Here is a 25,222-nt window from a genome sequence, read left to right on the forward strand (position 1 = left end):
CAGACTCCATAGGTGAGGTCAGCTCCCAGACTACTGCACCTGGCAGCACGGTTAGGGGAGGAAATGAGCAGCCAGCAGTGGTGAAAGAACAGGTTAGGGACTACTTAGGAAAGGTGGACATGTACAAGTCCATGGAGCTGGAGGTGACACACCTGAGGTGCTGAGGAAGTTGGCTGATGTGATTGCAGAGCTGCTGGTCATGTTCTATGAAAACTCATGGCAGTCAGGAGAGATCCCAGATGATTGGAAAAGGGCAAATATAGTGCCCATCTTTAAGAAAAGAAAGATCCAGGAAACTACAGACTGGGCAGCCTCACTTCAGTTCCTGGAAAAATCATGGAGCAGGTCCTCAAGGAATCCATTTTTAAACACTTGCACGTGAAGAAGGTAACCAGGAACACTCAACATTCACCAAAGGCAAGTCAGGCCTGACCAACCTGATTGCCTTCTATAATAAGATGACTGGCTCTGTGGATGCAGAGAGACCAATGGACATGACAGACCTTCACTTTAGCAAGACTTTTGATATAGTCTCCCACAACATTCTTGCAAGCAAACTACAAAGTATGGGTTGGATGAATGGACTATAAAGTAGATAGAAAACTGGCTGGATTATTGGGCTCAGAGAGTAGTTTAAGGAGCCATGACACCAGGGTCCACGCAGGGCTCTGTGACTGCTCATAATTGGGATGGCTATCAGGGACCCAGCCATTCTCTCTGTCTCCCTTCCTCTCTCTGGCAGGGGGAAAGGAGAGATGAGAACTGTAGGATGCTAAGGAAGCTTGGGATCCACACTGCTCTGTGTGAGACTGAACAGATGTTACACATGGTGCTACAAAACATTGCTCTCTGGCAAAGTTGCTGCTGAAAACAGCTAACAGATTGTAGCAGAATCAATATTTCTTTTTCTGCCACAACCTCACTTTTTGTGCTGGGAAAAGGGTGTATTTCTCTACACAAAGGTAAGGCTCATTCATGGCCAAAGACAGTGCAGTTGAGTAGTTTGTCTTTTGTTCATCTGATGGTCCAATGATCATAGGGAGTTTCTGACACACGAGAAGATGGGATTTCTTTTTGCGTTAGTACTTATGCTTTCCTCCCAATCTTTTTAACCTTGCCAGCACCCTTATACCAAATATGTACAGCAGCTGAAGTAATACACTTATAAGGTACCTTCTGACATGAGGCTGGCCAGGAGGTGTCCGAGGACTGCGGCCTCTTTGATTGACAGCTTGAACCATCAGCCTTCCAGTACAGCTTATTCTGCCCTGTTACAAACATTGGGAGACAATAATAAAGATATTATATGATTTAAAATAAACAATTCTAATGGAACAGATTTTTCCAAAACACTAAACAAACATCTAATTCAATGTCCAGAGCTTGAAATTCCCTTGCTCTTGCCAGTCTTTTTCATTCTCCATCTCATGCAATCTTTTCTTCCACAAAAAGTCAATTCCCAATAACATTAGTCAAGGTATAGCCTGCCAACAATGTTTTCCTTATATTTTAAGTTTCCAATCCAATTCTAAACATAGTGAAACAACTTTGGTTACAACCAAGTCTCTATGAAAACATTACAAGGTCTTATTCATTCTTATGTATTCAATGTTTATTCTTTCAAAAGGTAAGATTGGAGCACAGCTGGAACAACAAACAATTTGCCCATAGAATGGAATAGTTAGGACTGTTGGGTTAGCACCTCACTTACATGTGTATCTGTCTCTGTAGATATCCAAGTCCAATATTTCGGGGATACCTGAAGTCCTCAAAACTTTTCCCAGCTGCCCCCTACCTCTATAGGCCCTTAATTTCTTTTGGATGTCTTTTTGTAAAGCCACTGGCATGAAGATACTGCACCTCAGTTATTCCACCTGACTTGGAGCAGGGGCAACTTAAAAACAGGTCTCCCACACCTGAGGTGAATGTTCTACCTAACTACCGGCTACTGGATAAACCTGAGGGTCCTTTTTCACTTATGTTGGTAGGGATGGGGACAGGAAATAGATCACAGGCTACCTAGGTGTCCAAGCTAGGACAGCCACTTGCCTCCTTAAAAATGTTCATATCAGAGGAAGTTGCAAATCTAGCCAACAGGGTCCTATCATCAGGACCATTGTCAGCCACTTCAGTGCTTAAACCCCACCAATATTGCTAACTGTCTGTAAATTTATGGATACTCTGTAAGTAACCAGGATAAAAACACTTGTCTATAAATTCCATAAAAAAGTTGTGCTGCCTGTAACTCAGGAAGTAACATCAGCTCCATAAAAGCATAGAGCTCACTGAAGCTCTGTGGTTGGAAAACAAGCTCGTTTCATTATTAAAGCACAGACAGAGCACAGCTGCACCCCTGGTGCAGGAGCACAGCATCCCAAAGGCTGTGCGTCTCAGGAAGGTCTGATCTAAGAGCAGTAGAAGGGAAGTCCAGCTGCAAAACAAAAGAACTATAAAAGAGTTTAAAAGGAATCTTCTATTGAAGGAGAGGCAGTAGTTATTTGGGGAACCGTGCTGACACATGGTACTCAGCTGGGCAGGGTGGTGTCTGAAGAAGTTAGGCCTGTCCACAGTATTTACAGAGAATGGTAAGTCTTAGAGCAAGATAGAGATAAAATCCTCAAATACATGTAAACTATTTTCCCTTGCACTTAGTTCCTACCATCAAAATAAATAATATTTGGGTTTTAGGAAGGATGTTTCCTGACTGTATAGTCTACTGGTTACAGATTTCTTAAGGGTAGAACTGCAGGTGCCAGACACTAATCAAAATTGTTGAGTAAGCATAGTTAATAATGTAGCCCAAGACCAAGGACAATCAACCTCAAGACATCTAAAAATACAAGAACTGACACCTAAGTCTGCACTTAAAAGACTAGAAAGGGGAGAGACAGAGGTGCAGCTAGCCCTATAATTGTCATAAACATCTGCAGGAGGACAGATTAGATGATCTGCGTTCCCTTCTAGTCCTAACTTTCTATTGTTTTGTAGCTTAAATTTCTTATTATCATAGAAAAAATGTTTCTGCCTTGTGCCAGACCCACTAATAACAATACTAAGTATAATGTTACTAATGTAAGCCAACTCTATTCTTCTGACTACAATTTCATGCTCTAAGTATGGAAGATTTGCTGCTGATTTGTCCTGTTTTGCTCTGTTTGCAAAATACCAGTAATTCTAAAACTCTTTTAACTCATTTGAATAACGATGTAGAAAAGATAGAGAGGGGCCAGATGTACGTGGCAAAAATGATAATGGTTTTGGAAGACAAGTCTTATGGGGAGAAGCTGAAACAAATTGGCATGTTCAGCTTTCAGAAAAGGCACTTAAGAGGGGACATGACAGCAGTCTTCAGATACTTGAAGGGCTATCATAAAGAAGAGGGAAAACACCTTTTCTCTTGCTGCAGAGAGGAGACAGGGAGGATGTAGACAATTGGCTTGAAGTTATAGTGAAGCAGGTTTAGACTGGATATCAGGAAAAAAACTTCTTCACTGTTAGAACAGTGAGGCAGCAGAATAGACTGCTAAGGGAAATTGTCAAGAGACTCCTCATCACTGGAGGTGTTCAAAAAGAGATTGGACAGCCACCGATTAGGGATGGTCTATGTGTAGCTATGGCTAGTTTCTACTATAGATATTTCTCACACTTCTGGTCTTTGCTGGTTGCCACATGGGGCTAGGAGGGGATTTCCCTGCCCTGCTACATGTCAGGGTTTTTTTTTTTATAAGCCTTCTGCAGAGGCATTGGGTATTGACTGCAGCCAAGGCTAGGGATTTTGCCTGGGATTTGCCAATCCTCCTGCTGGGAGTTAAACCCATAGGATTCTGGCTAAAGCATCTTGCCTCTCTGTTCAGGGTCAGGCTGATCCCAATATTTGTGTCCGAAAGAAATGTTACCCTATAGTCAGACTGGTATGGACTGTGGTGATTTTTGCCTTCCTCTGTAGTGAGGGGCCACTGTCCTCTTCATGGGATTTATTGAGTGTATTTCAATAACTCTTGCAGCAGTAGGATGTTGGCTGTAATGGTCCCCATGCTTTACCTAAGGCAGATTAGGGCATTATACCTGTGCTGTGTCAGGGTTGACTGTGTAATTTGCTAAGAGATTAGACAATGGATTTGTGTAGGATGGTTTGGCTAGGGATGCCTCAAGTAGGGGGTCAGACTAAGTAGGGGGTTCTCTATGACTCCAAGTCTCAAAGGCTTGTTTTGTTTTCTTAAGTGCCTGAACTACCCAGCAAAACCTACTTTCAATAGAAATTGGTTTAATTTAAACAAGGAGCAGTTTCTATCTTTAGAGCTGCAGTGACGTATAGTCAGAAGAAAGCCGTAGAGAGGTATAGTCAGAAGTCAGCAGGTATACAACGTGAAGCAGCAAAACAAAGCTATTTTGGAGAAGTAAATTGCTTAGATGGATCTGAACCACGAAGTATGGATCAGAGATTGCTAGATTACAAACCTCTCCTCAGTGAATCAAAATTATGTAGATTATCATAATGACCCTTTTAAGCTTTGTATCTCCAAAAATTTGGCTATGTTTATGAATAGGATCTGGTTTCTGCCCCGGTAGAAATACAGAACATTGTTGGTGCTATTAAATTGTATTGAAATCAGCTGTTTTCTTGCACAATGAAGGATATACTATTTCTTAAAGTCATCTTCCCTGTTTTAATTCTGAAATATTTACACTTTTGGGTCTAACCTAAGTGTGCCTAAAAACCTGGTATTTTCCATGAACAAAATGGAACATTTTTGCCGAACTATTTTTTCCTATAGATTCTTTCAAACAAAACAAGTCAAGAGTTTTCAATTCCATTAACAGTTCAGTTCCTCTCCCTTCCATTCCTCTTTTTTCCTCACTATTTTCAAATGGGAAAATGGCAAAAAAGGAGAAAAGCAGAACTGAAACAAATCAGACAAGCAGTAGATTCAAATCAAAACAAATTGAAAATGTTTGTTCAATTTAACTAAATATTTTTTTAAAAAATGAAGGAAACATATTTCTGGTGAAAATAACTATTTCCTTCAACAAGCCTTTACTTAGATGAGAACAGAAATATGTATCTGTAGAGGGCAAGGAGTTTATACTGCAATTTGAAGTGTTCTTTTTAAAGTTTTATACATAAAACTGATGGAAATAATTTTGAAATGTGTTATACATTAGGTAATTGTGAAACATCCATGCTACTTTGGATGATCCTAATGTAGGAAGCTAAGTTGAATATGATACACATGTTAATGTAGGATGAACAACCCTAGAGACCGATGTTTTTATCTATTTAAAAACTACCATGTGAGCAGCAGTAGTGCCATCATGTAGTATACCTCAGTCCTAAACTTTGGTATTCACCGTCATGTCTCTTCTAATATATGCATCAGAGTTACTAGATATGATGTAATGTGGGCAACCATTCGTTAGGAACTGGCCTGAGTTCACCAACAAAATTTCATACAGGTCACAAATAACTTTCAAAGGGTAATGAACTTCTAGTTACTGCACATTTTGGCAATAATCATAATTGGAGACGTAGAGGTGAAAGTCTCTGTATCCTGTTACCAATCCCCTGACCCATTTAGGTCATGAGACAAATACTTAAAATAAGTTACTGCCCATGGCCTGCACACTATTTCTTATGTGAAAGCCTTTTGAGTTATAGATCATTAAGAACATCTGGAACCTGTAAACCCCTATTTTAGGCACCTTTATACATTAACCGTTAGCTGGAAGGTGATGCATTAACTTGTTTCAAACTAAGTTTACTGGACTTTAGATGCAAGAATGCATCCAGAAAGGGCAATGTGAAGGACTAGAAAGAATCTAGAATGGAAGGCACCAGTAGTAAGAAAAAGAAACTGGACAACTGATGGAACTAGGAGAGGAAGAAAGAGTAAGGCATGATCTTGTGAAGAAAGATCAAGCTGGAATAAGAACTGACAGGGAGCAGTAGAAGGTGGCCTGGGCAGAGGGCATTACAAGGACATGAAAGAGAGAGAAAAAATAAAAGGAGGAGAGCAAAAAACTATAAGGGAGAAGATAAGGATACATACCTGTGTATACTCAGACTTGCTGGTATTAGTAGGAGGTTAGTCACCAATGTTTGTAAAGCAGAATTGAAAAGGTTAAAATATGCACCATCAAATTATTGAAAAGTTCACCAAAGGCTGCTTCTGGGTTAAGATGTTATATGCTAGGTTTTACTGTAAACCCAAATTTCTATACAATCCAAATACCTAGGTTTTATATTATGAGTGCTGACACAACAGTAACTACTGTCTATAAATGTGTAAAGACTGAATACTTCCTTTCTTCCCTCCAAAGACCAGCTGCAAAGTCCCTTTCCATGTGTAAATTTCGCAGTATTGGTTCACATCCTGAGCTGGTAAAAACTAGTAAAGCTCCTTTACTTCAGTGAACAAAATCCATTTATTTCAGCTGGGGATTTGCTTCATTGCTTTTATTTTTCAATGAATTTGATGCTCATGAAAGAAGCTGCTAAAAGCATTGGCAACATTGTTTTACCTGTACGAGTACAATTTTGCCCATATACCAGAAATGAGAATTCTGACTTAAGATTCTCATTTTAAAGCATCAGTTGTTATTACCTTGGGTAATATTCTTTTCCTATGGAGAAGATGTCAATTTTGCCTAAGTTTGTGGTAGCTTCAAGCTATGGACAGACTTCCATTATCATTTAGGAGAACAAGCCAAACTCATTTCCATTGATGACTTAACAGGATTGGAATCCAGCTTTTTGGTGTGAAAGGGCTAGCACATTAGTTCACCGCTGTTCTTTGCCTCTGCTGTGCTGTTAAATGCATAGTAGAAATAAGCTAATCATTATGTTTACTTGGGAATTATACTAGAAGAGAGGAATATAAAGGGCAGGGTGAACTGTTCAAATGCTTTTCTATGTTGTGTAATAAAATATATTTCCAAGTTTGCATCCAGGAGATCCAGAGGAGGATGCTTCTGGTTCTTGTCCAAAAGAAAGAAAGTACAAGCATAGCATTTTCTCATCAGTTCATATAGCCATTTTCTCAACTCCCAGAAGAGGTAATAAAGCAGAAACTATTCACTTTATTAAAAAATTAGCACTAGTAAATGCAATTTGATTGCCATGGGGATAGAACAGATAATTTCTCTGTTATCAAATGGTCTCTTGCTAATACTTAGCAAAATAGATGTTAAAAAAGTCAGTATTATATCAGTTTGTAAATCTAATCTAAGGACTGATTACAAACAAACAAACAAAAGCCATGTGAGCCTCAGTCAATGGGAATTTTTCAATTTAGTTCAATGGGTTTTAGATCAAGTCCCCAACACTAAAGCCAAGACATATCAAGACCAACTTACATGGCAATAGGGTGTTACTTTTCTATTCCAAAAAAAACATCTTATGGATTGGTACTATTTATTATTGAAACAGTTCCATATTCATTCAAATTGAAGACAACCCTGAATTTAAGAGACTATCTCCCCAAAATTAGATTCTATATATGGAAAAATGATGGATTTATTATAATTTTCCAGGTACAGAAGCTAATTATCAGAGGTTTGTCTTGAATTCATTCTCTTCCCACTGCTACAGCAGGGAAAACTGGCTGGGAGGAGGTCCTGGTGCAAATTACTGTTGGCACCTACAAGCTTAGCTCATTCAGAATGGATCCATGTTACCTTTTTTTTGGAGAAATAAACTTTGGAAAATTTCAGCAGAGATACTCCATAAACACACTTTTAACCAGCACATTTGTACCTACTTATACACAGTACAAACTGTTCATGATATTAGTGCAAAGCCAAAAGGCTTATGATTTATCACACAGTTCACTGGGCTGGGCCCCAGCATAGTCAACATTGTTTTAAGGAATGGTGACCCAAAGGCCCAGCACTGCTCAGTATGTGTGTGTACTCCACATACCCCCCAAAAAGGATCAATGTGCTAATTAACCCCCTACTTGTGACTGGCAATGGGTGTTCTTGTCATGAGCCTTGGGACCCTCCAAAAATAAATATGCAGATGAGGCATGGGACTGTCTGGTCCTGCCCTCTTATGGAGGGCAAGGCCACACCAATCACATGTGATGGGCAGAGAGAAGGGGTGACATTGCTTCTCATCTACATAGACATTTGATGTTTTCTGCCAGATAGTTAAGGCTCATGAAGAAACAGGGTTCATTGGAAATGGGAAAGAATGGCACTGCTCAACTGTGACAGTGAAAGAGGAAGTGAAAATATATTTGATGTAGTGGTTAACCATGAAGAGTGGGTGCTGAGGGGAACTGAGTGCAATGGGCACCACAGCTTATTCAGGTGGGCTTCACTAACTTAACCTTGTGGTAGGTTCTCAACAGTATGTTTTCCTAATATGGGCCATGTATTTTATAGGCATTCTCAGTGTAGGCTCCATTCAATCAACTTGATAGTTGGTTTCCATTACTGAGCACATACGACTTTTGGCAGCAGTTTAATGATAGACAGTGTATTAATGAGGAGGTTTTCCTGTATGCAAATATAAGATAAGAAACTTTCCCCCTCCATGCTGACTGGGGAAAAAAATCCATTTTATAAATGGGTAAATATGGTAGTTATAGTACAATGCTTATTCTATGAAAGATGTTTCCTGCTTACAAAGATTATTCAAGGCCTTGAATTATTTGGATAATGTGCTATTTATAAAAGGTGAAAATAACATTTATATTCTCTAGTTTTATCCAATATGATTTGAAGTACCAAGATCGAGTTTAGAACTACCATTTGTATATATATTGCAACATGAGGAGGTATGACAGCTAAAGAGCAATGCAAAAATGGAAGAGTTATGCTAAGTAGCCTAGCAACGTGCATAACAGAGCACAACACTCCTGTTTGGATTAAGTTATGTCTTAATGATAGAATTTGTTATTTTGTAGTGCAAGCCTATTTGTGATTCTGGTCTTGGCAAGGTTTTTGTGCTACAGAACATAATAATCCATTATTTCACTAAGTTATTTCTTCATGGGTTATCATGAACAGAATTATACAAGCAGCATTTTCTTTAGTTTTCAGTAGGAAAAGTGGATTGACTTCCAGTGTGCATAGTTTGTTACTCTGTAAGCAGAATGTCCACTATATTACTGCAATAGGTTTCTATTATATGCCATACCTCCTGCCTATTAGCTACTGCATACATAAAGAATAAACCTTACTACAAGCCAATAATACGTTATCTATTTCAGAAAAACATAATGAATACTACAAGATTTTTTTCTACAAATCACGCTTCCCAGTTATTGACCTGCAATATAATGGTTTGTTTTTATGAAATGATGTTTTGGCTTTAATGTTATTTTTAGCCCTGATTAAAAAACTGTTACTCATGTTGAACAGTACTGCAGGCTCTCATAGTCCCATTACTATCAGTCAGACTACTTGTGTCAAGAAGTGGTATCAGCGGAAGTATCATCAAGAGCTCAGATGTACTGGGTTACTTATGTTGGGAACCAGGCCTATCTTGCCCTGTACAATATCAACACAATGTACCCTTAGTGAACACATGGAGATGGTGCCAGCTAAAAGCAAAGAAATGACAAATGAAAAATGCACACAGATACTGTATCCATTTAACAGCATTTTTTCCTAAGTTTGGAGATAGAGTGGTCCCATCCTACTGTAGTTTCAGTTTTTCATCCTTTAAGATGAGTTCATCTTTAATTATATTGCATAACTGACAGATGAGCTGGCTTTTAAAAATGTATGTGCAACGGCAAGCTTGTTTTACAGCTGAAACCATTTACCTGTGGGTTGGCAGCCATGACAGTGTAATTCCCATCATCATCTGAAACCATTTACCTGTGGGTTGGCAGCCATGACAGTGTAATTCCCATCATCATCCAGGGTGGAGGCGACAGTGTGGAGAGAGCAGGTCCCATCAGGTTCTCTTTCAATTCTGTAATGATCACTTCTCTTAGAGATTTGCTTCCCATCTTTGAACCAGTAAATCTGTAGCAGAAAACAAAGTGCAGGTGATAAAAGATGAGTGGTTATAGTCAGAATTTCTCAAGTAACAGAGCCACTAGCATGACTGTTTGAGCACTTGTGGTGCTCAGGTGAGGTCCCAAAGGACTGGAAAAGGGCCAATTTGGTCGCTATTTTCAAGAAGGGGAGGAAGGAGGATCTGGGTAACTATATACCAATTAGTCTCACCTCTATCCTTGGGAAAACCCTTGAAAAAATTATAAAGGATCACATTTGTAGGAGTCTAGCGGGTAATATAATGCTGAAGGGCAACCAGCATGGGTTCATAGCAGGTAGATCTTGCCTGACTAACCTTGTTTCTTTTTATGACCAGGTGACTAAATGCTTAGATGCAGGAATCGAGGTAGATGTCATCTATTTTGACTTTAAGAAGGCGTTTGACACGGTATCCCATCCTATTCTCATAAACAAATTAAATGGCTGTGCCATAGACAATTACACAGTCATGTGGGTGGCAAATTGGCTTAAAGGTCGTATCCAGAGAGTGGTTGTGGACAGGTCAGTATCAACCTGGACAGATATGGGCAGTGGGGTCCCCCAAGGCTCGGTCCTTGGGCTGATGCTGTTCAACGTCTTCATCAGCGACCTGGATGAAGGCATGGAAAGCACTCTGTTCAAGTTCACAGATGTCACCAAACTATGGGGTGAAGTAACCACATTGATAGGAAGAAACTGAATCCAAGCCGACCTGGACAGGTTCGAGAAGTGGGCAGAGAACAATAGGATGTAGTTGGACAAGGACAAGTACAATATGCTGCACCTAGGGAGAGGGAATCACCAGCACACCTATAGGCTGGAGGATGACCTTCTCAGCAGCACAGTGGTAGAAAGAGATCTCAGACTTACTGTCAACTCGAAGATGAACATGAGCCATCAGTGTGATGAAATAATTAGCAGAGCTAACTGCACTTTGTCATGTATTAGTAGATGTGTCATGAACAGGTCCAGGGAGGTGATGCTTCCCCTCTGTGTGGCACTGGTCAGGCCACAGCTGGAGTACTGCATTCAATTCTGGGCACCGCAATTCAAGAGGGATGTGGACAACCTTAAGAGGGTCCAAAGGAGGGCCACTAGTATGGTTAGAGGCCTGCAGGGAAGGCCCTACAAGGAAAGGCTGAGGGACCTGGACCTTTTCAGCCTCCGCAAAAGAATACTGAAGGGGAATCTTGTGGCAAATTCACGAGGAGGGTGGGGGGAGAGGACAGGGAATAGGAGATGCTCTGTTTACCAGAGCACCCCTTGGAATAACCAGGTAAAATGGCCACAAGCTGATAGACAGTAGATTTAGGCTGGACATCAGAAAGAACTTCTTCAGGGTTAGGGTTGCCAGAATCTGGAATGGGCTTCCAAGGGAGGTGGTACTCTCCCCTAGCTTGGGGGTCTTCAAGAGGAGACTGGACAAGCCCCTGGCTGGGGTTCACATGGCCCCAGCACTTTTCCTTGCCCTGGGCAGGTGGTCGGATTCGATGATACCTTGAGGTCCCTTCTGACCCTAGCATCTATGAATCTAACAAATCTCAACTGTTGAAAACCTTGTTGGTACATATTAAAATAAAACCATTTTTGTTTCACTGCTAAAAAGAATGCTGAATCTTGTAACCAAAGAAATGCTGCAATATTGCAGCCTTTCTAAGAGAAAGGCCAGAAGACAACATTTACAGAAGAAATTTAATATAAGAATTGTATTAACTTTCCAAATGCAAGTGAGAACTGAACAGTCAAAGAAACCAACAACAAATTTATCCATAAAGAAAAGTTCCAGATCAAATGAGGTTTTTAATTTACTTAGATCTGAAGAAGTTAAGAATTTTTAATAGATTCATTTTTTATTCTAGAAAACAAAAACATGAAACAATAATTATAGGATAATTAATAATATGTTGGATAATATGTTTTCCTAGATGTCCACTATGCAATAGGACCAAATAACCAGAAAGAGCCACTGTACTTACACACTTACATTCACCAGTTCAAGATGTAAAATGACTCCTTTAAATTTTACTTGTTGAAGACCATGTTGAATCATATTAAAGGGATACAGATTAGCAATTAGTAATATGTAGTTAATAACAGGCATTATTAAAATGGCATAGGCTTTCACAAAAATATTTTAAAAACTACAGAATGTGAAAGAAAATACCACAATTTCAACTCAATGTATAGAATTTTAAATAGTTATATGCTAACTATAGAAAGTTTCCCAGAATGGTTAACTTCTCTGGCAAGTAGGGGTCCCTTCTGCTGCCTCACCTGAATAAAAAAAACAGATAAAACCAGAACAAAAAAACCTTACGCTAATGCGTATTCTTTTATACATTTTATAAAACCATTTTATAGTAGGCTCCAGCACTAGAGAGAGAAATAGAGATTTAAGCCAAGTCTTTATTATTTATTTATTTTGAATAGGTATAACATTTTCTGAATTGCCTAAGAGAGTAGTGAGAGTAATGGGACACAGGTGCTTAAGTCATCTAAGTGCTCTTAAAAATTTCACTGCAGGTGGCTACATTTGGGCATATATTTAAGAACCCAAGTACATAACATACAGTTCACAGTGAAGTCAGTGAATGCTCTGTAATTTTGAAACAAAGATCTTTATATAGCAGCTTAAATATGTGCTTAATAGCACAACTTCAAGGCATGCTTTTTCAATAAAAGTTCTAGTAACTCTTACAAAATGATACACAACTGCATTTCTAAATGAAATATGGCTTCCCATCCTCATGAGCAATGTATGATGTTACATTTAGTAGACAAGTCATTCGTGACCTGTGCAGTGGATTCCAAAGAGAAGCTCATTCTGTAATCCATCATTGATGACCTCAACTGAACTAACAGCAAGAAATTAGAGATTTGTGTTAGCACTGTATTTGCATTAGCATTACAGTTATAATGTAAAATGTACATGCGCACCCACACACTTTATAGCAATTTTATGCTATAGTAATCACTGATTTTTACCAGAGTAAATTCTTTCCTTTGGAACCAGCTGGAGCACAAATCTTCATTTACAGTAAAGACAAAGGACATGAGTGGAAGTCTGTTTATGTTTTTAAGTGCTCTTGATGCCCCACTCATTAAGAAAAACTGGAAACTCCAGAAACTAACTCTTTTTGCTTTAAGTTCCCCTGAATAGTGAGTTGCAACATCATCTGCCAGCCAGGAAAGGAGTGAAGCCTGGTAATGGAGGGGAATTTCTCCCTCTAATCTCCATTTAACTTATCAGTCATTCTCCATTTTCTTTCTGTGACCAACAGGCTTTTGGTATCCTCTGGATAAGGCCTCAAAATCCTGCCATAGCTTGCCCAATAGTATCCCTTGAATGAAGTTCCATTGAGCCAGAAAAAGGCATTGAATGAAACACTATTAGCTGGCATAGCTGAAACCATTTATGTGCATCCCTTACATGAATCAGGAAGGCTATGTGGACCAAAAACCAATATAGGGAGCTCTGGAGAAAGGAGCTACACTGTATGACCTATCAAATTTACTGGCTGTAAAAGTACACGAATGAAATGTATCCCCACGTTTTTGAAGATGGCATAATTTGGATTTAGCCAGAACTTTGTGATAAAACCTACTTATAAAAGAAAATTTATGTTCAGAGCCAAACCTTGCATGAACTCCCCATTTTATTGTTCCTTTCCCAGCCCTGGGAAACAGGTCTTATTTCCATTTAAATAATGTTCGCAATTTGATATTAGAGAAAAAGCAGAGCTCTGACTAAGAATCCCTTAACAGTGTTATCATTGCCTAGGAAATGAAAAGAAAAGGCTACATTTACTTTCTACAAGGCTCTCCGAAGCTTCAGCCACTGATTCAGTGGAGATTCGGCCTGATTCAGTGGCCGAATCTCCAAATCAAATCAGGAGACCCTTTAATTTCTCTGAATCGAATCAGAAACCTCCTAATTGATTTGGAGAGATTCAGAAAGATTCAACGATTTGGACAGGGACACAGCTTTTAATGTTTTTTCTACATACCTCAAGGTACCAGGCGGCTTGTGAATGCTGAGATGGTGAGGGGGATGGCACATCCCACAGGAGCATGGGGTGGTCCCCAGCGTGCTCAACAGTGGATCTGGAAGTGGACCAGAAACACTTCCAATCCAGTCCTGGGTCTGCCAGGGAGCGCACAGGGAGTCCCCCCACACCCCTCCCCCCCGGTCAGCAACTGGAGCCTCCTGGGTTGGGGGGGACACCCAGGGTTTGCTCTAGTCACATAGCCAAACTGTGTTTGCTCTAGTCACATAGCCAATGGGATTATTAGCATAAGTAAAGCAAAGAATATTTTCCAGAATTTAATTTCTAAAAAGAGATTGTAAGTCATTTACTAAAGAATATGTATCAGGAAGATTTCCAGCAAAAGTTCAGTGACAAAGCAGAACAAAGTCCCAGTTAGATTACATTCTTCCAGGTTCTATATAAATGCCAACATTTCAAAGGTCTGAATTCATTCATTTGAAGAGTGAATTAAGGACATAGTTTTAAAATTTTACTGAAATACGGTGGGTTGTGAGAATGTTTTGCAGGGACTGAATGGAAATTTCCTTTAAAAATTGTTACCATGTATGGTACTTATACAGACGGGCATTACATGTCACTTTAATGATTTCATTTCCTCTATAGCTTGTTATACTTGTTTTCCATTTTGTCTGTCAGCGGACTTGAAGAAAATTTATGGTGTTAACAAAAGATTCGGTAATGTCTTTTCATTTGCTGACAGTGCTTTTAGTGGAAACACAAAAAGATATTTGATCATTTATAAACATATGCTAATGATTTTTAGCAAAGGCCTGGTTAAAAAAAGTGTGTTTCAACTTGCGTGCTTTATATGTTCATAATATTATTTGACAGCTGTTGCATTAAGTGGTAATTATGTTAGAACACACATCTCTTTTTAGAGAATCAGGAGCCTTGCCAGGAGTTATTAAGTAGAAATATATGCAAATATTAACTGTACCTGGTATCCGAATCTGACACATCAGTTGATTACTATTCATTTCCACCAAGTAGAAAAATATTCCCTTCTATACATTGACGTTTATCTATTGGCACTATTGATGTTTCCGTAGGAAAAACTGACCACTGTAGTGGTAAGGAAATCTTTTAATCATCCTATATTATATTTGGACCTTGTAAATTTTCTAACAGATTTTCAGAAACTAACATATGATGATAATTAAATTGAACAGGCGATAGAAGTAGAGACATTTGGGTCTAGTATCACAGATTCAGTCATTTAATCATTGTAAGTGAGATTTACTCCTATTAGTCTCACTTAACCCGAGGTGACTTTTTATAATGACAGAATCATTATAACCATAAAGACAAATATCCTGTAAAAAGCATTCAACCACACTTCTGCTTATACACAACTTCCCACTTCAAGCAGGAAACAATCTTGACATGATAAGATGTATGATGAAAGCAGGTTTAGATTTTAAAAGTTATATCTATAACAACATTTGCACATCAGTGTGCAATTTGCATGGTGTGTTCCAAAAAAAATCAAACCACTAACCTTTCTTAGAAAGATCCCTTGTAACAACTACCAGATTATAGTCCAGTCCTTCCTAAATCTATTCTTTGGCACAGTTACGCAGAGTATTTAGGAAGGAGGAGCTTCATGTTTAATGCAGAATTCCCAGTCAAATTCCCAATTCATTTGTCAAAGAATTTAATTTATTCAGGGGTAGCATTTTCAGGATCAGAAAATGACAGCATAAGGATTCCTCTCAACCATAAGGTATTTCAAAATTGCCACCCTGGCACGCACAGGCAGACCAGGGAATAAAATCTTTTAATTATTCCAATGATTCAAACACAGTGGAAGTTTTTCCACTCCAGGCAATTGGGCACACCATAAACAACACATCTCCAAGTAAATGAAATAAAAGGCCACAGCCTCTGAGAACAGATTAATTTCTAATTGACATATTTTAACAGAGTGGAGAAATAGGGCAATTAGAGCACATTCACGGCAAATAAAACTAATGCACAACATTGTGTTTTCATGGAACAACTAATGAAAAGGTCTCAAAACAGATAAATGACCAGAGTTGACCAGACTTCACTGTGGCACATTTACAGTGGGTCACCTAACATCTGACTCAAGCCTTGAGCAAGAAACACACCACTCCATTACACTACCCTAATAACAGGACACTACTGTGGTTGGAAAACTCTTCTATCATGACTTGGGATATTTCCTTCCTTATGCAGGACTCATCACAGTCAACAGGAATTGGATCAGGGCCTAACAGCTGAATCCTATTTCACTTTTACCTACTTAAGGGACGCTTATGTAGCTGTGCAACTGTGATTTTTGGCACGCATGCACAGACTGAATTTGATTTCTATGTATGGTAGAATCAGATTACGCCATGTGCATACCTGTTAGAATTTAAATGAAAAAGGACCTTTTCAGCCTGATAGTCTAATGGTTAAGGCACCTGCCTAGGAAGTGGGAAACTTAAGTTGTAGGCCCACTCACCCTGTTTTTAGCAAAGTATGCTAGCTACCAGACCACAGGCTATGCATTGCCCAGAGCAGTTGCCAGCCCTGCTCTTGTAGGTCGTCCTCTGCACCCTGCACTCAATATTTATTGGACAAAATGGATACACAGCAGTGAGAAAGTTTCTGTACCATCAGGAGCAGCACCCCAGGGCCCCTTCTTTCCAGGCAACATCTTCTAAATGGCATTCCTGGCCTATCTTTCTGATGGTTAGAAAATGATATTTAGAGATTTAGTTTTAGGCATTAACTTGTAGGTAGAGTAAATATTGCATAGAAAAATGGTCCAGGGGAACAGCAAGGGTTAACTGGTTTCTAAATGTCTGTTTGTGACAAAGTTTCATGTCCTCAGCCTTTGAGATAGACAGCATCTGGAGCTAACAGACAAGCAGGCACATACATCTTAGGAAACTGACAACATGAAAACAAGAGATAACAAAGATAAGGGACCCTGCAGCATTAGCATTAGGTCACAGTGACCAACTGCAAAGGCCCTGGAATTTCTGGTTCTGGTGGACAGATCAAATTAGGATGCTGGGGATGCCCACATTAAGACACCAGTAAATGACCAAATTAAGATGTATGCATGTGATATGTTTGAGAAACAGAGGGATATGCTGACAGAACAGAACATGGACAATATGATGACCACAGACAGACCAATCAATGGTACCCAGAAATAAAGAGTCATCAGGAGGAGTAGAATACAAAGGGAGAGATTTTTAGAGCAGCAAGGGATTTTTAGATTTTTAGAGCCCAAGGCCACCATGGGCAACGGGTGCACCAGTGAGTCATCTTGACCAGCCCACTGGGAGGGGTAGGCATTGGCCCTCAGCCTCCAGAATGTCTGACATTCGAGCAAAGAATGACAGGGTGGTGCTTGTGTACTAGGCAGACACACCATCCCTCTGTGAGAACCCTGGAACTAGTAGATAAGTAGGACTGGGGGAGTTATTTTGTTTGCTTGCTTGCTTTTATTTGCTATTACTGTGTATCAGTAACATTTGTGTATTATAGAATGGAAGAAGTCATGGTCAGTCTGAGGGTTTGGGTCCACCCAGAACAAGGTATCAGGACTGGGTCATAAATCCAGTGCCAACACCTTCCTCTAGTTTGCTCTTCTCCTTGTCCCATATAGGTTTCCTTCCTGGATGTCCAGTAGATCATCTTCAAGAGGAAAACTGAGGTATGCTGTGGGCTAGGTCTGGCCTGTGACTGGGTGAGGAAAGTTCAAACCCCCCTGTATGAGGGGGGCCTATGAGATGGGTCTCCCACTTCTTGGCTTGGTAGATTATTGGATTAAAAGATAGGAGAACTCTCCTCCAAGACCACTGATCAAGCCTTTTTCTGTGACTAAAACTTTGCGACTTGCCCAGTTTTATGTGTGCCTGCTCAGATGCCTATGAAGTCAGAGTGAAGCCTGCAGGTTATGCTCAGAAGGCAAGCACAGGGTAAGTGTAGCACCACAGAATCTAAAATGTTGTAGTTACTGCAACAGTGAAGTTACATGGCTATGGAAATGTCAGGCATGTAAAAATGAAATAGGAGCCCTTAGGGTATTTGATACTTCAAATTCAATTCTTTGCTCCTTAAATTTGGGCTCCTTGAGGGAACATTTCATCAACGCACAGATTTTTGCAAATTTGAGTTGGCAAACAGTAAGATTTTCTCAATATGACCTGAGGTCCATTAGAATTCATCTCTGATATCTTCCACAGAGTAACCACATACTTGTTCTCCTGCTTGCTGTGTTTCCTTTGCTCCTTATTCTATACAAAAAAGCACACACCAGCCTGGATACACTCTTCCATAACCATAAGCAGCATCAATGAAAAATTAAGTTGGGGGACGCTAATTCTAAACACTACTTACAGTCTACATAAATCCATAGATTGGACAAAAGTGAAATGAGAAGCAAGAAAAAATAGTACACAAACTGAAAATAATACGGTATTATTTTCTTTAACACAAACAACAATCCTAAAACATCAGTTTTCTTGATTCAGCAGTCCTAAAGTCAATCTGCTAATAAAAAGTATACCAGATTGTATAGGTACTTCAGGGGCAGGGGAGAATGAAAGACTGATTTTTAAAATGGAGAGTATCCTTTTAAAAATGCCTATTGTGTACCTCTCATGCCCTGCTGGGCCGGTTCTTGAGATGCCTTGATATAGTTTCCTCAGAATTTACGTTTTTTTTCCTTATGTGCTCAGATTGGCTTCCATGTCAAAGGAAATACCATTGGCAACGTGTTTTTGAAACTGCACTCTAACGGCCAACTTGTATTCCACATATTAAGCCTCTAAGTGGACTTAGGCACCTAACTGCAATTCCATTCTATTCAAGTCCTCAAAATCTGTTCATCTACTTTTGTAATACACCACCATCTGCCCCTTAAGACTGAGTTAAAAAAACCAGGAACGAAGAGGAGTATCCCTCACCATTTGCATTAACTATTTTTCAGGGACTCAAGTAGCACGCAGTAGGATTGCACTAACGTGCCCAATAAATGGAATAGAATCTGGCCCTAAAGTTTTAGCTGTGGTGGCTTTAAAGGAAACCATTGTACTCTGTCATTCTTAACTTACAGTCTGAGAGCCTGGATCAGAAGCTCAGAACTACCACCACATTTTCAGTGGGTACTGACTCCAAAGACTAATGACGTCAGGTGTTGTCCCCAACGCAGGAATCCACTGTGGGTTGCATTTAATCATTGCGACAGTTTCCTCGGTTTGATACACAATTTTAGGTTTTCTGTAACCATTGGTTGCTCTAACCAATCTCTTTGTAGCAGTTTACTAGTTAGAACTAGTAATTTAACAGATAGAAAAAACATGGATATAAGGCAAGCAGAGGTTTTTCAGGAGCAGGCCAGGAAAACTTTTGTAAAGCAACATAAAGAGGTCTGCTTTTTGTATGAGTCTCCCTGAAGAATTTATGTTTTGGCAGAACTTTTCTCTATTTGATCTCTGGAAGAATGAAAATCCCCAAAGAATTGCCTGGCAGATTTAAACTGTTTCCAGAATGTTTGTAGCCATCTCAGCAATAAGGTAGGACATCAAAAAGTTGGTTTCAGGGAAGCTGTGCCAGTTTTCCCAGTGATACTCCATCCTCTGTAGTGCGCAAACTGTATTTGGCCTTTTTATCATTTCTGTATAGCTCCACATGCTCAAAGAACTCTATAAACACATTTTAAAGCTCTGTGTATTTATTAGTGACTAAAACCCAAGCACATACAGTATATAAATTATTTTAATAAATAATACATTAAGTAAAGCTCTTGTGTGCCTGGCAATTTGCCAGTATAGCCCTTGCTGCTTTGAAGGTTGGGGCCCAGGTGAATAATCTATTTTAAGTGAAAAACAGTATGTGGTCACAAGAGGCCACTGTACCAGCCTGCTCTGCATAAGTGTTTTTCTACCATCTTCCCATTTCAGGACAATCATGAAGAAGCTGCTTTACAGAGAAAGCTTATGATGTTTTTCTGGCTTTCAGGTTACCTAAATGGCTTAATGGATTAGTACTTAATCATTCAAATTAATGAGACTAGGAGATCCTCTCAAGATTAATTACACAATGTCAACTGAGGTTTTACAGTTTCTCAGAGGAAATACATCCCAAGCCTGGTGCCCACTCCTTCCATATCTCTCTGCATCACACCTGGAGATCCCACATTGTTACTTTTTGAGCTTTAAAATCCTAAAACTCAAAGTCTAAATATGTCTACTAGATATGCTGGTAAGTACCACCCTTAAAGAAATCCTTGCCTATTTCAAGCCAATTTCTTTTAACAAATCTTTATTGAAAAAAGCATGGTGTCTAGGGACAGCTTTTGAGACAAACTTGTGTCTTAAAAACATGAGAATCATAGCACCAAGAGGAGTATCATAATGACATATACCAGGGGTATCAAATACAAGGCCTGTGGGCCAGATCAGCCCATAGAACCATTTCTTCTGGTCCAACAGTAGTCCAATGGACTACTGGAAGGTGGGGGGGCATGGACTGCTGCAGAATTTGGGGTTTCTGGACCCCAAAGGACATGGCCATCAATGGTATACCCAAGCTCTGTTGCCTCCTGCTACCTCCACTCACCTCCAGACCCACACTGCTGCCCAGACACAGCCTTATGCTGCCACACATCTCCTGCCTCCCCATTGCAGCATAACCCCAGCTCCATGTTGCAACCTGGTCAGAGCCCCACACTGCTGCCCGAACGTAGTCCACTACCTGCACCAGATCTGCACTGCTACCCAAACACATCCTCACTAAATCACTGCTAGCCCTGCGGGTCTGGCTTGGGAGGTGTTCCTGTAGTCTGGATTTGGTATGGGCCTAGGATGAGTTTGTCACCCTTGATGTATAAGAAACCTATAGTAAAATTTCCCAATCTCACTTCCAAATGTGCCTTAATCCCAATTACTTTCCTAAAGCCCACTTTTACAAATGTTATCTCTAGACTTAATGGTTGAACTGAGGGATTGGAGAACTGTGCACCTGTAGAGGTGAGCTTCAAGAAGCAGTTCCTTGGCTGGTGTGACCTGTAATAGCTCCATTGGCTTCAAACAAGATGCCAGCTGAGAAACTTCCCCCAAAAGAGAAATCTTGTTCTTGTAATACACAGGGTACTTGTTATTAAAGAGATAATAAATGCATGACCTGTTTCAACAGTAAAAGGAACATATTCTCTTTCTTACCTTTGGATTTGGGTTCCCAGCCACTTTGCATGTAAATGTCACTGGCATTCCTTCAAAGATCTTGTAATGTTTCAGCTTCATCTCAAAGTAGGGGGCTGCACCATTGTCAACAGGATCATCTCCATGTTGTACCTCATCATCTGATTCTTCCACAGGAGATCTCTCCAGCCGGTACTCAATCTCACTGATCAGTCTTTGCTCAAAGCTGGAGACCTTGTACTCCTAACAAGCAAGGGACAATCATGTTAGCATTTGTTTTCATGTACTGCATAGCATGATGTCTTTCTATTGAATTTTATTCAAAACTCTTTGCCAATCCATTAGGATTTTACGTATAGAAGGAAAATGTACTATACTATACTGAAGAAAAGCATAACAATGTGTGCCCCAAATGAATTCCTTATAAAACAAAGAAAACATCTGGCACTAGGCATACACTGTATTTCAAATTGTCGAAGGGTATAAATTTATAAGAAAAAAAAGTCATTGGTTGCTTTTCTTCCATGTTTAGAATAGCATATAGTAATAACAGTATTCTTAAGCAGTTCATAAAAACTGAAAAAACAATCATTTTTTTTCTTTAAGGGTACAGACAGATTTAGGGTGCATTTCTCTCTCCAAATGGCCAGGAGACCACATGGCTCACATCTGGAATTTGTGCAAAACCCTTACTGCAAGCTGCACTAGAAAGCTGCACTGTGTTGTTTGTGATTATATTTTCCTAGAACAGTGAGAAAGTGGCATCATTAGCAAGTCATGATCAAGGATCCCCAACCCAGCAGGAATAACCTCCCCAAATTGCTCTTTCTTTCAAAGAGAGTTTGGGAAAAATATAGCAAAACATTAAAAAGTTAGGGAAAAATAATTTACAGAATTAGAAAAATAGTGCTAGAGGGGACTTTGAGAAGTCAGCTAGTCAAGTTTCTGGCTCAAGCTGGATCATCCTTGTTTACATCATCCCAGGCAAATGTTTATTTAACCAGCTCTTAAAAGTGATGGAGATGCCACAGTCTCTCTAGCTTAGCCACCCTCATAGACAGAAAGTTCTTTCTAATATCCGACCTAAATGCCTCTTGTTGCAATTTAAGCCTATCAGTACTTGTCCTCACCCTTATGGTTGCAGAGAACAATTGATCACCATCCTTTTTATAATAACCCTTTAAAAATTGTATTTGAACACTCTTACCACATCCCCCTCAGGCTTCTTTTCTCTAGTCAAAACAAACTCTCCCCTCATACGTCCTCTGAGTTGTTTCCATTTTTTCTCCTACTTCTGGAAGCTGGACACAGCACTCAAGGTGAGGCAACAACCAGCACTGAACAGAGTAAAAGAATCACTTCCCACACCTTGGATATGATGCCCCATTAATACATCCCAGTGTGCTACTAGCTTTTTTACAACATTACATCGTTGACACATATTCAGTTTGCGATTCATCATAACTCCCAGGTCCTTTTCTGCAATACCACAGCCTAGACAAGGGGTTGAAAGTGTTTTTGGACAGTGTCAAAAACACCTACAAACCTTGACCACAGCCTCAATCCCTTCCCTGCCATTTGCCCTGAGGCATGTGCGCCAACCAAAATGGCTTCACGTTGTCACGCTCTGGCACACATGTCAGGGGTTGCCTACCCCGGCTTTCACAGTCATTTACCATTTTTGTTTGTGTATTTATTGCCCCTTTCAATTGAGGGTGTAATTGGTATAAAATACAAATACTTGTCCAAATTAAATTATAACATAGAGAACTATTATTCTGGCATCTTCAGTAGTTTCTTCCTTCAACTACCCCATTTATACATTCATACACAAATGAATATTCAGAAATACATTTATCTATTAACGTGTTCTCATAAGAAGGTGATTTACATCTTAGAGACAGCTCCCCCCATTCCAGGCAAATTTGATCGGAGGATTAGATTTAACGTCTTCTCTCTACCCCTTAATTTGGTTCTGAAAATAACATGATCACTATGTGCAGAAACAAATGAGTGGCAAGGTAGGTATTTTTTTTACAAACACTTTTCTTATTTTTTGGCATATTTCACCATGACATTTTATCTGATTCATCATCTAAAAAACATAGATTATTACTTAACAAGAGAAGCTGATACAGGGCGCAAAGCACTTTGTCAGGATGTGTTAGAATTACTGGGGAAAGAGGTGGATACCCTTACTACAGTAGTATTGTTGGAATAAAATAGTCTGCATTTATTTACTATAGTGCAAATTTAACACAAGGAGAGTGAGTGCACCCCCCTCCCTTGGGCACTTACTACAATGTCTGGCCAGTGTGTTGCTTCTTGTTATTGAGAAAAGAGAAGGTGAAAAGTACAGGAAATAACAAAAAGTCAATGCACATAAAAAACCGAGAAAGAAAGAAAGAAAGAAAGGTGAAAACTTTAACCTTTTGAATATCCACAGGACTCATTACAGAAGCATCAAGAGAGTGAGCTCCCTGTAAGGGCAGAAAAAAAGATGAAGACTGGCAGTAAAAGGATCAAGAAGAATCCACTACAGTTTTTGGGCATTCTTTCAGTAGAACTGACTACACATATTGACATAAGCAACTGAATGTCTATAGTATATTCAACAGCAATGCTGACTACTGAACAAGCACTGGAGAATGGTTTTACTAGGCCTATTTAAAACGTTTTGCTGCACTTCTGGTTTGGCTTTATCCAAAAACTAGGGATTACATGAATAAATGACAAAATGGTCTTGAAAGGGCAGAGGATGCATTTTTGCCTTCGGAGGCAGAAAGGTCAGGATAGGACAGAACAAACAGAGAAGCTTAAAGTGGAAAGCAGACATTCAAGAGCTCTTTCACCTTATTCAGTGTGGAAAAACTGAGTTATAACTATATTTTCCACTTTATTGTGTTTATGCATACCACAAGGATTTTTAGTCAACCCCTTCCTTTCTCTTGTATGTACCAGTCCTCCTGCATGCAGACTTCTTGGAGAATATTGCCCAGATGTAACAATGGTAAGAAAAAGGTTATTTTTCTCTGAGCAATGGCACCTGTGTAGTGGGTTCTTCCTCTGGTTCTTGTAAATTAAAGACAGTGGCAGCACTATCTGCACCCAGTAGCCGACGAGCCATCTTTTCCTCATATGTTAACCTCTGCATCAAAACAAAACAAAACAAAAACAAAAATAAACAAACAAAAAAAGCGCCAAAAAGTATGAGGTGAGAACAGGAAGGCAAAGCAAAATTCTTATTTCCTATTTAAATAGGGAGTAATTAATGTCTGCATCCGGAAATACGAGCCGTTTATGAATAAATGAGCTGTGTCATACTTTCAGTATTGCAGAGTACCTGGACATAGGATCTTTAATTCTTAACAATTCATCTTGTGTTAGTGCTTTACCCCATTTCCGGAAATCAATAATCTATTTGTGGCATCAAAATTATTTCCACAATACATAAGCAGATTATGATTTCAGAGGAGAAATTAGAAGAAAAGCAGATAAAATTATTAAGCAACAAAGAACCAATTTCATGCCAATGTTCTTATTAAGTAAGAACAATACAAAAGATAGTCTGAAAAGATATGGCATAATCCAACCACACAAGAATACTCCATAAGGAATAGGAAGTAGCTTCATTTTAGGCCTTCTTTGAAAGAGGCAAAAATTTTTTAACTTGGCTTTAAATAAAGTTAACAAAAGCAATGTTAAGATAATCAAAATGGAAAACTTTTGCTACCCTGTGGTTGCATCTAGGTGAGACATTTACTGCAGAGTTGACTAATTAGCTCCACAATAAACATCTTGGCAGCTACTCATACAGAGCAATTAGCTTAGAGTAAACTAATTAACTCCAGGGCAGGATAGTACTTGTATTTTTACAAGTACTATCCTGCCTTGGAGTTAATTAGTTTACTCTGCAGTACTGCATGTGTAGATGCTGACATGGCTGGCCTGGGGCCTGAGGGTGCTTCGGTGTGAGGGCTGACTGCCAGCTAGCCCCACACTGGAGCACCCTTGTGC

At 39.5% G+C, this 25,222-nt stretch overlaps 1 protein-coding gene across 8 annotated transcripts in view; it reads right to left on the minus strand.

Moving 5' to 3' along the window:
* Positions 1-25,222, minus strand: part of PALLD (palladin, cytoskeletal associated protein) — a 340,183-nt gene that overhangs the window by 13,934 nt on the left and 301,027 nt on the right. For 6 of the 8 annotated variants that reach the window (XM_090036228.1, XM_090036229.1, XM_090036233.1 and 3 more), the window contains 5 exons: positions 24,252-24,353; positions 23,635-23,685; positions 21,227-21,448; positions 9,829-9,978; positions 1,174-1,268 (listed from right to left, as the gene is read on the minus strand). In XM_090036228.1, the coding sequence (XP_089892354.1) occupies positions 1,174-1,268; positions 9,829-9,978; positions 21,227-21,448; positions 23,635-23,685; positions 24,252-24,353 (620 nt within the window). The remainder of the gene's footprint in view (positions 1-1,173; positions 1,269-9,828; positions 9,979-21,226; positions 21,449-23,634; positions 23,686-24,251; positions 24,354-25,222) is intronic. The other 2 variants (XM_090036231.1, XM_090036230.1) reach the window with 1 other exon arrangement.

Source organism: Crocodylus siamensis, chromosome 2 (genome assembly GCF_052110815.1).
Source record: "Crocodylus siamensis isolate JL-2025a chromosome 2, ASM5211081v1, whole genome shotgun sequence".
In the NCBI taxonomy this organism is placed as follows: domain Eukaryota; kingdom Metazoa; phylum Chordata; order Crocodylia; family Crocodylidae; genus Crocodylus; species Crocodylus siamensis.